The sequence below is a fragment of the Plectropomus leopardus genome, chromosome 20, assembly GCF_008729295.1.
Source record: "Plectropomus leopardus isolate mb chromosome 20, YSFRI_Pleo_2.0, whole genome shotgun sequence".
Classification (NCBI taxonomy): domain Eukaryota; kingdom Metazoa; phylum Chordata; class Actinopteri; order Perciformes; family Serranidae; genus Plectropomus; species Plectropomus leopardus.
The window spans coordinates 12,701,770-12,715,194 of NC_056482.1; the positions used below are offsets into that span (position 1 = coordinate 12,701,770).

General features: G+C 39.5%; 1 protein-coding gene across 1 annotated transcript in view; it reads right to left on the reverse strand.

Moving 5' to 3' along the window:
- Positions 1–13,425, reverse strand: part of dnm1a (dynamin 1a) — a 60,744-nt gene that overhangs the window by 35,263 nt on the left and 12,056 nt on the right. Inside the window, exons 3-10 of the mRNA XM_042509178.1 lie at positions 12,335–12,484; positions 11,950–12,153; positions 10,720–10,818; positions 9,487–9,647; positions 8,500–8,642; positions 8,159–8,294; positions 6,162–6,229; positions 4,895–5,033 (exon numbers count right to left, since the gene is read on the reverse strand). Of these exons, the coding sequence (XP_042365112.1) occupies positions 4,895–5,033; positions 6,162–6,229; positions 8,159–8,294; positions 8,500–8,642; positions 9,487–9,647; positions 10,720–10,818; positions 11,950–12,153; positions 12,335–12,484 (1,100 nt within the window). The remainder of the gene's footprint in view (positions 1–4,894; positions 5,034–6,161; positions 6,230–8,158; positions 8,295–8,499; positions 8,643–9,486; positions 9,648–10,719; positions 10,819–11,949; positions 12,154–12,334; positions 12,485–13,425) is intronic.

Sequence of the window (13,425 nt, forward strand, 5' to 3'; positions counted from 1 at the left end):
AATTTATCATCTGCATCACATTAGAGCTCAAGCACACTGTGAAAACAACCCCACATCTGTTTTGTAAGAGCATACTGTTAAAGCATCTTGTTAGTGTGAACTGTTGACAGTTTAGTAAAATCAATCAATTGAATTTTAGGAAATATGGAAAGACTTAAAGATAGCAGCTATAATCAACATTTTCACTATTGTCCCATTATTACTTAAATATTGTTAACTGGTTCAAAGAGGAGCACATTATGGTTTTCACATCTCATTTTTACTCAGATTGTGAAAACCATGAATATAAAAAAATCACAAACAAAATCAATTAATTGTTGATGCATTCAATGCCAAAGCAACTGAAAGCAACATGATTTGTGCTGCTGGAAAGGTGCATTGCAACTTGACAAAGGCTGCTTAAAACTAAAAGTGTTCAGTGTCTTAAAAACTGACACAAAAACACAAAACTGAATTTATTTTACAAACAAGGCAGCAGGCAGAGGCACTCACAGTGATTCAGACTGACATGCAATGCAGAGGAACAGGGAGGGAGAGGGATGGAGGAAAACTTCAAACTGACCCCTTTGTGGATTTTCCCCACCACTGTGTATTATAATACAGATCTTTAAATACAGTATGTCTCTGAAAATGAAATTAAGAAAAGTGTGACAGAGAAGAGAAATCCAAAGGAGGTCACGCTGTCTTTTGGTCATTTGCTTTGTGAGGAAGCAGCCAGCTCAAAGGGTTAAAGGACGATGGGATGGAAAAAGAGAAATAAAACGAGAAAGAAAGAGATGCTCAAAGTACATCAGTTAGTCAGTGGGTGGAACTACACAATCAATCACTCCACTAAATTAAACCATACTGACAAAGACAGAAAAAAAAAGATTTTAACTAACTTAAATGAAAGAATTTTTAGACACCATGAGGTCAAATATTAAAAGAAAATCATCTAACATGCAGGTCGAGAGGCAACAATTTGTTAAATTGTCAATATAAGGTCAATAATTGACAGAAGACAAATGAAAAAATAAAGTTGAATTAAAATCAGACTAAATACTGTAAGATTCACAGTAAGGATAGACCGATTTCTGCTGGTTGAAAAGACATATTTTTGAGGAATCATCTGATGTGTCTGCTTTTATCTTGAAGCCAAAATTAAACTGCTCTAATATGCATTATAGCTAGCAGTTTAATTTCATTTAATTTTATTTATTTATGTATAGGGACAATGCACATTAAGCAGCATTTCTGTAAATGTGCCAGTGTTAGTTGGCTGGCTAATTTTTTTAAAACTGTGATCCTTTAGCAATATATATATATTTGAAACCAATGAGTTTCTAATCTTTTTAATGTGGGTATACATTCAAGTTCAGATAACATTAATTAAAATATGCTGACGGGTGGTAAAAACCATTGTGAGCATGTTGGCTTGTGGATATTAGCTTTTAGCTTAAAGCACCATGTGCCTGAGCACAGCCTGCGGATATAGAAAGAGAACTGGATACAGCGTTGAGGGGGAGAGGGCTCTGTTTAGTCCTATAACATTTACTCAGTGGCGCACAAAGCTGAAAGTGTTCAACTCCTGGGTGTAAAATTACCTGTATATTCGGGTTCATACTGCTGATTGGTAGGTCATTTCATTCTGCATTTCTATTGGTTGGTTAGTAGGTCATAATAGCAGTCACACAGTGAGATGGTCATCCCAAATTTCTGACACTGTCAAAATTTTATCCCAGGCTGTCTTTGATCACAACACCATAACAACAGCCATCCTCGAGCCTCTCTCAGTATGTGACGTAGGACCACCGTTTTAGAGCCACAAGCAAAGACATCACCACGTTTCTCTTACATTCTTTTATTTGGGACAACCCAAAATCGTGCAGTGTATGTAAAGCCTAAGTCTACAGGAAAAGGTTTTTTTGTGCCTAATGGAATCATGTTATGGACCTGATGGTGGTAGTTACTGGAGGCTTTGTATATAAAGACAAAAAAAGCAATATTAAATTTATTACATGTTAAATCTGTAAATAAAGTATTCTCAAAAACACCAAAAGTAAGCATTTACAGTTTATAGCTCTGGTTATATAAATTATTTTTAGCTTTACACAGTCAATTGGCTGGCTCAATATGCTTACTGATGTTTTGATAGTGCCCAATATACTAGAAGCATAAATCAACAAAACCATGCAGTTCCAACACAGAGTAGGTCATTTTCCCAGTTGTATGGTGATTTTTAGAGCAGAACAAATAAATATTCAGCATTTTTTTTATATCTATCTGAATCTCCAAGTCACTATTTGGTATATGAACAGCACTTTTCAAATAGTATAAAAGACACTAAGGCAGGCAGAGTCCGTTTTTTCCCCACATCTGTTGACAACACTTGAATGCCCAGCTATCGGTCTACCCATACCTGTGCAATTAACAGAGATAGTGAAAGTGGCTTGGTCCTCTTTGGCATTTTACCTTGTGACTACACTTTCGTATGGTGGTGGTGAGTTCGCTCACTACCATATCTATACACTTCAGTGTGGGCTCCTTCAGCTTTTGGATCTGCTTTTTCACTATGGCCTCAAAGGCCAGGTCAGGGGTAAACAGCCCCGTCCTGTAGGGATAGGCAGGGGGCACGGGAGAGAGGAGTACAATAAAACGAAAAAAGAAAGAAGACAATAAAAAGGTGGAGAAGAGGAGAAGTACCAAATAAAGGGTTGTAAGAAGACATGAAGGAAAAGGCAGAAAAGTGAGAGGCGTGAAACAAAAAAAAACAAAAGGAGTGAAACAGATGGTGAGGGGGGAAAGGCAATACACAGACAAGGAAGGTAAAAATTGGAGATGGAACAGAAGAAACAACAGAGGGTAAACAGCACAGAAGGAAGAAATTGCAAGTGAGACATCTGGTTTCCCCTGAAGCCATTCTACAACAGGACAGCGCTGGAGTCTCTATCTATGAATAAAGAGCGAACAAAGAGGAAAGACAAGAGATAGAGGAAGAAATAGAGAGAGATCCCAGCCTGCACAACTCCACCAGCCAACAACTCCAAGCAACATTCCGCGAAACTGCAGCTGTGCACCTCAACATTCAGCCAAAACGTCCTGATCCCTCCTGCTGTTGACCCTTTCTCCACCCATCCCTCCTTTTCCTCTGACTCCCAGCAGGAGTGTAATAATAACAGTTATGATCCCAGGGCCTCCAGGTTGTTGCAGTCCAACCGCTGTTAAAATTGTTTAGTCACAGTGGATCAATTTGGATAAAGACTACTGCTTTTTCTTTTTTTTTCACAAGCGTCTATAGCTGTGAGCTGCTGTGGAGAGCACTTAAAATATAATCGTCGTGGCTCCTGTCTGCTGTAGGTGCACGGCTGCAGCCTCACACACAAGGAAGTCTGGATGCTGAGGTCATCCAATATCGCTGCCAGGTATTCTAAAAGACTGATGAATGATCTTAAACATGTGTATAAATTTGTCTGTAAGAAAAGGTGGAAAGAGTATCTTAGTCAAGGTTCTTGGAGTCTCCTTGACTTGAAAACTACTCAAGTAAATCAATTTCATAGTGCTAAAAATATTTTCTGTACAACAAAGCTTGCACAGAGATGGTCAAGGCGGTTCAAAGAAAACTTAAAGGTCCAGTGTGTTGGATTTAGGGGGCTATATTGGCAGTAATTGAATACAAAATAATAAGTATGTTTTCTTTAGTGTATGAACACCTGAAAATTAAACTTGAAAATTAAACTCGTGTTTTCATTACCTTAGAATAAACCATTTATATCTATACAGGGAGCATCCACAGAGTCTGCCATGTCGCGCCGCCATGTTTCTACAGTAGTCCACAATGAACAAACCAAACGCTGGCTCTACAGGGCCCTTTATATTTTCATGACAGCCATCTGTTAGCAGACCCTACTCAATGAGCACTTCAGAAACTTTTTATTGTGTGTGTGTGTATGTGAGTCTGCATTATTCAGTGTCTTTACCACTTTAAATCACTGGGTCTGTTTGATTTGGAGACAAAGAGACCTCTGAGAATAATTCAGCTCCTGGTAAAATCTCCTGATAGTCTGGATCTTAAGTTATCAGAGAAAATGCTGAGTTAGTGGCCTGTCTCTGACATGCCAAACAATGTTGAAACACTGATTTGTAATGTGCAAGTGCTTTACTAACTGTTTTTACCGGTTTAAATCACCCGTGTCGTTTGTTTTGGAGAGACCTCTGCGGGTAAGTTGGCTCCTGCTGAAATCCTCCTTAATAATGAACACTGAAGGAATTCTAACTGGGAGAAGTTTCAGCTGGTTGCAATCTACAATCCTCATTGCTAGATGCCACTACATCTCCATACATTTTACACACTGGACCTTTAAGCTGTGTCTCTTTTGCACACAACATACCACAACAAAGATAATAACTTGTGTGCACAAGATGAAGAACATCTTTAAATGCTTTTAAACCCACTGGGGTTTTTTTCTTACAGTGATTATAGTAAGTAAAAGTACAGTTTAAGACTTTAAAATAACATAAAAAAATAACATAAGCATGAAAAACATGCTCAATTCAAGCAAAAGATTAGTGCTGAATTTACTAGCTGGAAAGTCAAAGCCTTTTTATCAAAGTCATAAACTCAAGCTCTGAGTTGAGACTTTATTGGCAGCCATATTTTGATGAGCACTCAGCCTCCACACTGGTTTTTATCAGCACAGATTGCTGCCACGGCCACCCTGTCCAGCCAAACTTGTCCAAAGCGGTATAGTCGGCAGGCAGGTGTACCGCAGCCCACCCTGCCACTCCAGGTGTCCCCTCGCTGTCCAAAACAAACAGCGAGGGCTGGAGAGAGTCAGGTGAGTGAACAGCAGAGGGACTTTGCAGATGAGGGTTGGAAACAAAAAGTGCTATCATCTGTTTACTTTTATTTGTTTACCTTCTTGGTACACTGCCTAACCGTACTGACTAGCTCAGAAATGACCATGTCCACACATTTGGTGCAAGGCTCTTTAATCTTCCCAATCTGCCTTTTCACAATGGTTTCAAAGGCCATGTCCGGGGTGAAGAGGCCAGTTCTGCCCGACAGAGAGAGAACCAGCCACAGGGCCAAAAAAGAGGAGGATGGTGGAGAGAAAGAAGGAAGGAGGAGGGTTGGGTAAAAAGAAGAGTGTTAATTATAAAGAATAACCCTCTGTTTCTGAGCCCCCCCCCCCCCCAAAAAAAAACAGACACAAATTAGACAGAGAGAGGGAAAGAGGATGGAGCAACAAATCAACATGTGATATATTAAGTAATATTAAAACTGGGGTAGGCGGTTTTATTTTGCTGTCATCATGCAAAAATCCGGTAATAACCTTTGAGCATATTGTGATTCAAAAGGACTAGTGCAACCCTTGATTTCCACTCTCATTCTCATTTGTTTGATAAACAGACAGAGAGGGAGAGCTCATTAGCACATGTCTGAATATGAAAATAGACTTTCACTGCATTTTTCAAAACCTTAAAATTGAATTTTAGTAGCCAAATTAAGATGAAAACTGAGTACGACCCACTGCTACCAAGCCATTCATCAAAAACATTCCTAACATTACTACATTATGCCAACCATCAAGCTGGTATTTTAGCCTTGAGCTCTGATACTTAAATAAGCCAAATAAATGATATACCAGTGATGACAGAAACCAACAACATTCTGTTTATCATGGAAATAAATTAAATATAATTTCCTTTTCCATTACTCCACACATACTTGTTACCCACAAGCACATGACCACCCATAAATCCCATATTTCCTGCTTCTCACTATGTCCTGTTACTGTCTGATTCCAAACACCAACACATATAAATCCACGTGATTTTTCTGATGTTTTCAGCCTTATTAGATGATACGCGACATATGCACACACCGGCATGGATGGAAAAACAAACATAAAAACATGTGGAAAGGCCACATAAAACAAATAGTACCTGCAACCAGAAGTAACCTATCTAATACCAAATCTTCTCTAAGTGTACTGATGCCATTAGTATTCAACAGAGCCCTCAGTCTAAGCAAAGAGGTCTTTGCGGTTAGATAAGCAAAGTCAGTTAGATGCAGAGGTGACTGAGATGGAGAGAGAGAGGGAGAGAGAGAGAGAAAGAGAAAGGTGAAGTAAAGAGGGAGGGAAGCAGGGATGGAGGGGTGAGTTAGAGGTCAGACGTGCCTGATTCCGTGAATGTTCTTGATGGCGTAGCTGATCTCCTTGCGGAGCTCTTTCTCGTCAAACTCCATCTGCAAAAGAACAGGGAGTATTGTAAGTATTGTAATATCCTGCTTTTATTTTGCAAACCTTAATCACACTTCCCTCCCCCACATTTGACTCCTACACTCTGCAAAACATAAAGTCACACTGGAAGTAAGGTGTTTTACTATTTACTATATTACTGTACAACCTTTTTTTTTATTTTTATATTTAAATACTGCAGTGCCTCATTCTTTCCTACTTTCCTCAACAAAGTGTCATATTGTCTTAAAAGGATGCATTATAAACACATAAAAAATATAATGATTTTAGGATTTTAGGTTAGGAAGCAACCTGTTTTTTTTCTCTCAGTGAAAAACCAACAAGGCATTTTTTTCTGAAGCCTTAGTCACAGAGAGTAAGATTTATATCCTCAGAGGGAGGGTAAGAGAGGACAGAGGAGAAGGATGGATGAAAGGAGGAAAAAAAAAGAAATTGAAAAAGGATAGAACATGTGAAGGGATGGTTGAGGTAAAAGCCTCAGAGAGACCGAGGTTGGGGGAGGTGGATAAAGCGGGGACAGGCTCGGGGTAAAGATGATGTGAAAGGTGAACGCAGAGGATGTGGGGGAGGGATAATATGTGGATGGATATGATGATGGAGTGAGAGAAACAGAGGAAAGAAGCTGAGGTGGGGGAAGTGAGAGTGAAGAAATGACAATTGAAGAGGTAGATGTGAGGAAATGAGGGATGTTTGGGTCAGAAAAGCCCAAAATCAGAGTCCTGAGAGAGGCTTTCTCTCTGTCTGAGACTGAGAAAGGATCGCCAGGAGAGAGAGACATAATGATGTAAAGATATTTCACACTTTATTTAACCTTCTGCGCTGAGACAGTTTTTACTCACTTCACAATTTTTATTCACTTTAACATGAACATCTTTATGACCAATAAATCTCCATAAAAAATGTGCCACTCAAAAATGTATTTTCTGCGGACTATAGAAGCTATAATGCAACAGTTAACAGCCCGGATGCCAGGAGAAAACGTTAGCATTGTACTTTTCTGTAAACCACGGATATACATTTGTCGTTTCATACATAACGTTTCTAAAGTGACATAGTGTATGAGCTGACCTAAACACCTGCCAAGCTGCAGACCACTGCTGAAGACCAACAAACAAAACAGGTTGTTTTTAGCCATTCATTGCTGTTTCCAGCAGCTTTTTTTGCCACTAAACATCAGTGGCTTCTAGCAACCCATTGCTGCTTGTCCAGCTGGGGACAGAGCCACCAAAAAATCAAAAATATATTTTCCTAAACATAACCAAATGGTTTTTGTAACCACCACCCGCGAGATAAAAATGTTTAAATATGACATTTTTGGCGACTGATTGATTGATTGATATTTATTTATTTAACCATTATTTAACCAGGAGGTCCCTTGAAATTGAGACAGCAGTTACAGTTTAAATATAAATGAACACAAAATAGACAGAAATAAAACACAAGAGACAAAGCAGCTTGTTTCTCACTTACATGGACTTTTATCATGGCTTTAAATGTTTCTAAAGGGACTAGTTTTTAAGATGTATTACGCTCTGCAGATTACTCCAAGTCCAAGGAGCCAAGTATGAGAGGTCTTTGTCCCCCAGCTCAATGCAAACCCTTATGCATAAAGATTTACGACGATTGAATGGACTTGTTTTGGGTTTGGTGATTGTCTGCAAAATCAGGTGTTTTAATCCCAAAAAGGTGTCACAACTGTTACATTTGGGTACTATTGCATTGCGCATTACCTTGTGGGGTTAGAGTTAGGTCAAGCAGAGAGTCCAAAGAACATATTTATAAAGCTGGGGAGAGTCTTGCTTTACCTAAACGTGAAATCTAAGCTTACCCCCCCCCTCCCTGCCCCAATAATTTTCATCCAGTCTTCAATCACACAAAAACACATACACAAAAACCAACATATGACAGACACACACCTTGACCAGTTCAAAGGGGAAGCGTTCATGGAAGATGCGATTAATCCTGGCACCACCTGACAGCTCAGCTGTGTCAATCTGGTCCCCGGAGCCCTCTATACACTTCTCAAAGTCCACAGAGAACTGCTGCACCATCCTGCAGGGAGGCAGAGTGAGATACAGATTTTGAATTTATTGAAAACATAGCCCCTTGAGAAGTAGCATTTTATATTTGAGGGGGGTACAATAAAATATAAAACATGAACAAAAGCCGCATTAACAAACAATACAAATAGACAAATACAGGGCACATCTCAACACACATGTGAAGATAAACTGAACCCAGTACTGTATCTACTCACTGAAGCAGAGCTTTAGTCTTGCGAGATGGATCGTCAGGTCTGAAGTTCTTGTACTCCTCCACCTCCTTCTCTATGGACAGAAGCTGACTCTGCAGCTTGGCCCGCAGACCCGGCAGGGTGTCCCGGATGTGGTTTGTCAGTTGCTGTGCAGGCCAAAGGTCAACATTAGATTACTGGGAATATGGGGAATGTTGGAATGGACATACAGCAGTCACCTGCGACTGATGCTCTCACTGACCACATTTACATGCACACTAATATTCCAAGATTATTTCAAATATGAAAAATTCAGAATTTGATATAGATCATGTTAACAGCATATTCTGTTCAGACAATCCAAAGTGAGCTTTTTTCTAAATGTAGCATTTTCCAATTAAAACATGGGATATGCCAATATTGTTTAGCTTTTAATAGCATTCTTTGGACATGTACACAGAGCATTCAGAATGAGTCTCAGTTAGGGTTTTTTAATCACGTTTTTTGACACGCAGCCTCTCGTCTGTGTACAGTCAGCTCTGTGTGTACAAAAACCAGCTCACCAAGCGTTTGGAAGCTGTTCTTGAGATGCATCCCCAAAAGAGTGCTCACATTTCTGCTCAAAAAGAAAAACAAACTTACCTCTAAACATTATGAAAGACCTGAATATCAAAAGGTTGTTGGATGTGTGCACCAATGTCACAATGAGGGAGGCTGTTTGCACAGTTTAACAAGTCCGCTACTGGTAGGAAACTTTGAGAAAATCCTTTTTTTAATGAAAAGAAGCAAAATGGCACAAGTGGCTCCAGCCGTTCCACTCTTCTATATTTTGATGTAATAAACAGTCACGTTAATCAGAGTACGCACAGCTGCATGTAATCTGGAGTATTAGTGGAGTATTTATTTTCATTAGCCATGTGAACAGCTAATATTGTCTTTTCAGAATAAGGGCAAAAACTGGGATATTTTGTGCATGTAAATGTAGTCACTATGTCTTGCTCTTTTGCACACCTGATTGAGGACTTTCTGGAGGTAGGGAGTGCCCATACGGTCGGCCAGGTGTCTGTACGCAGGGTGGGAAAGAAAGAACTTCCTCTCAGCAGCCATGGCAGCGTTGATGTCCTTCCTGCCATCTATGTCCTTCTGGCTCCTGTTCACCACACCGATGTAACCTGGACAGACAAGAGTCCCACAAGCATTTACAAAACAGTCAAACGCTGCAAGATTCACAGAAAACCAACTCTTTTTTATCACTCCCTGGAATTTAAGGGAGCGACTGGAATCAATGCAATACTTGTGGTCAGACTGGTTATTTGACTGGACGGTAGTATACTTTTGTATTAGAGCAGTCTGGGAGTGTGCAGTGCTCTTTATTTTCTACATCTGAGTTTAAATAGCCAAACCCAAAATGAACAGCCCCTCCAGGACCAAACCGCTTAAAACTGTGTTTAATAATGTTTAGCTGAGGAAAACCACATTTCAGGAGACTTGGGATGAAAGGAAAGAATAAAGACGAACAATGAATAGAGGAAAGAAAAGAAGGAAGAAGGAATTACAGGAATAAATGTGTATGTGTTTGTGTCCAAGTTGATAAGACAGAAAGAGTACAAGGAAAAACGGAGAAACAAGCAGGAAAGTTCAGGTCACGCGGATCCCATTTCACCTCCAGTTAAGTTTCCTCATGCATCACCCAGTTAAAGGCTGTTTCATGCTCTATAACTAATGCAACTGTGAGCCAGCAGCCTTGTAAATGTGAACATCCAGATTAGACAGAGAGAGAAGGGAGAAAAAGAAGGAGTGGGGGGTGTAGAAAAAACAAAGGACATGGAAAATATTCAAAAGCACATGCCTGGGTCCTAACCAAGAGCAAATGGAAAAGAAAAGTACCACATCAGCAAACTGCAATAAAGGGCAGCCCGCAAGATACACGCAAGCTCTCTTTTCCAACACTGTGTTTCTCTTTGCTCTTTTCACTGCTTCTCCTCTCCAACTCTTCAACCTTTCTGTCTTTTGAGTTCTAACTCATTACTGTTTTATCACACCCTCCATCCCTCCATCCCTTTTCTGTTGTTTTTTTGTTTGTTTTTTTTTTCAGTGCTTGGGACATTTTTGAGTACGACTGCCTCACTCACTACCACAAGAGGGAAACAGTGTGTCGTTGCAAGAGCCCTGAAGTGAAAAGAGGAAGCACTGTGTGTGTAAGTGTGTGCGTGTGTAAGTGTATGTGTGTGTATGTATGCTCACCCCTTCTGAGTGGAAGCAGCTTATTCTCCAGGATGTCCTTAGCGTCTGTTCCTTCGTCCATCAGGTCCAGCTTGGTGATCACACCAATGGTTCTCATACCTACACACACACACACACACACACAGACACACACACACACACACACACACACATACACACACCAAAACAATTTTGAAAATGCAACTTAAACTACACCATCATTTCTGATGCTGTAATGCATATTAGAGATGCACAATACTTGATTTTTGCCAATAGCTGATATTTTCCAACAAAATTGGGAAGATTGCTGATGCTAGTATAGAAAACATCAAGTCTCTCCTGTAGTGGTATGAACGTATTATTGTTATTACTCTCTTCCTGATGGCCTAATCACAGAATCTTCAAAGTTACATGGCTCAAAGACACCAATTTATGCAGAGATAGAAAAAAAATAGCTGAGATTCAACATGGAGACTGAGTTTGGGGGCCCTGACAGCAAAAACACATTCTCCTTTGGTCTTTGGTGGCACAGAGATTTTTTCAGGATCTGAGGTTGACTGCAGGAACATATGGGAACAAAAACTCTCAAATGTGGAGGAGACCATGAGAGAGAGAGAGAGCTTTAAAAGCAAGGAGTAAGACCTTAAAATAAGTTTTACTTTATATACTGTTGGGCAGTTTAAAAAGTAACATGACACCATATTTGATATACTGGTTCTGACAACAACCTTGATGTTTAAAAATGAAATATTGATACAATGTTAATCATACATATATGATAATATCATATTAAGAATTCAGCACTTCTTGAATAATTTCTATTTCCTTTCATTCTCGCTTTGTCTCCTTCCCCCAACACCATCTGTTTGCTTTTTCACTATTCATTAAGTGCATTTACTCTTTTTTGTATGCTTTTGTATAGTTATGGCTACAGACTCTCTTCACCTCCCTACACTTGTATTTGAGTGTAAATGATTTGCCAAAAAAGAGACAAAATGCTCAAAAAACACAATTAAAGATGAATTCAACTGACAGCATAGAATTTTCTATAGATATCGCAGTAATATTGTTATTGTGAATTTTTTTTTTGCTAAATTGATCATGCCATAAAATTACTCTAGCCTGACTGGCTAATATTAAATGAGTAGCAGGGTAAAAAGTATAATATTTTCCACTGACATGTAGCTGAGAAGTGTAACGTACAGTAAAATGACAATGTGTGTGTTTGTTTCTGTGTGTGTATACACTCACCCTGAGGGTCGACCTCTTTGGCAATCTTTAAAGCGTCAGAATTGGCCAGATCAGAGTTGGCCGGGGAGACAGCCAGCATCAGGCAGTTCTCTTTGGTGACAAACTGCATCAGCATATCTCTAATCTGCGCCTCAATGTCTGCAGGCTGGTCGCCCACCGGCACCTTGGTCATCCCTGGCAGGTCCACCAGGGTCAGATTCAGCACTGGGAAAAGAAAAGGGGTACAGGAGAAGTAAGAGAAACCTACACGAACTGAACTGAACCTCTTCAGATGAATTGTTGCAGAATAAAAACCTTGATGGTGCATAATATATTGATGTCAGACAGGCAGAACAAATCACAACACATTAGTATCTGTGTGGCAATAGAGTTTTATCAGCCTCACCATTAGGGGAGTAAACACGCAGGTTAATGGGCACAGGGGAGATGCCCTTGTTGGCCCCGGTGATGCGGTCAGTCTCTGCCTCGATTTCCTGCCGGACCTCATCAAAATCTGTAAACTTTTTGCCTTTACAGTGAAGGAACTCAGCATATTCTAGAAGAGAAGGCAAGAAGAAATAAATTAATATAAGTGAAATTATAGTAGAAAAAAACACTTTACGACTTTTGTACAAATTTTAGTGGATTTTATAACTCCTATTATCATTCTTTATTTTACCTCAGTTTGTGGGATCATAATCTCTACATCTTGGAACTATAGTCTTCATAATTTTGGGATTGAAGGGGATGTAAACGGGAAATATAATGTTGCCAACTAGTCAGGCAGTCAGCTCAAAATGTTCTCATTTTTTGGCCTCTGTGTGGCATGCAAAGTCAGCCAAATTAGCTATTAGCAGCTGCTATTGAAATTGTATCCACAGACTTATAGACAACTATCATTGGATTATTTTGATACTGACTGAAATTTAAAAATGTGATGATTCTCAAGCAAGTTTTTAAGTTATTAAGTGAGTCTTTTTCCATGATTTTGTATAAGAGATAATGATATTCTCAGGAAATGTGAGTCACACAGAATCAGTTCATTCCCAAATCCAAACTACATATTTTTTCCTATCACCTGTGCTGCTATTCATCAGTCAAGATTGTTTGGTCTGAGCTGTCGAAAGTTGGAGATATCAGCCAAATAAATGGCTGCCCTCTCTCAAATATAATGCATCTAGATGGCACTCAGCTTGTGGTGCTCAAAGCGCCAAAAAAATATATATTTGAAAGAATCAACAGCAATGTCTTTTTCCACAGATCATGATTTGGCTACTGGAGATAATTAACAGACTTTGTTGTGTGCAATTTTATGTAGAAACTATTTTCTTTGCACCAATCTACATCCACCAGCTATCACCATGCAGGAGGAAGTGTGCATCTACCTCTACCTGGACGAGAGGCTCGTGACAGCACGAGATCTAAACATTAATGGCATCCTCCTCGGCTAAGCTGTAACATTTGCTAGCTTAATAGTAATAGCAGAGCTAGCAGATG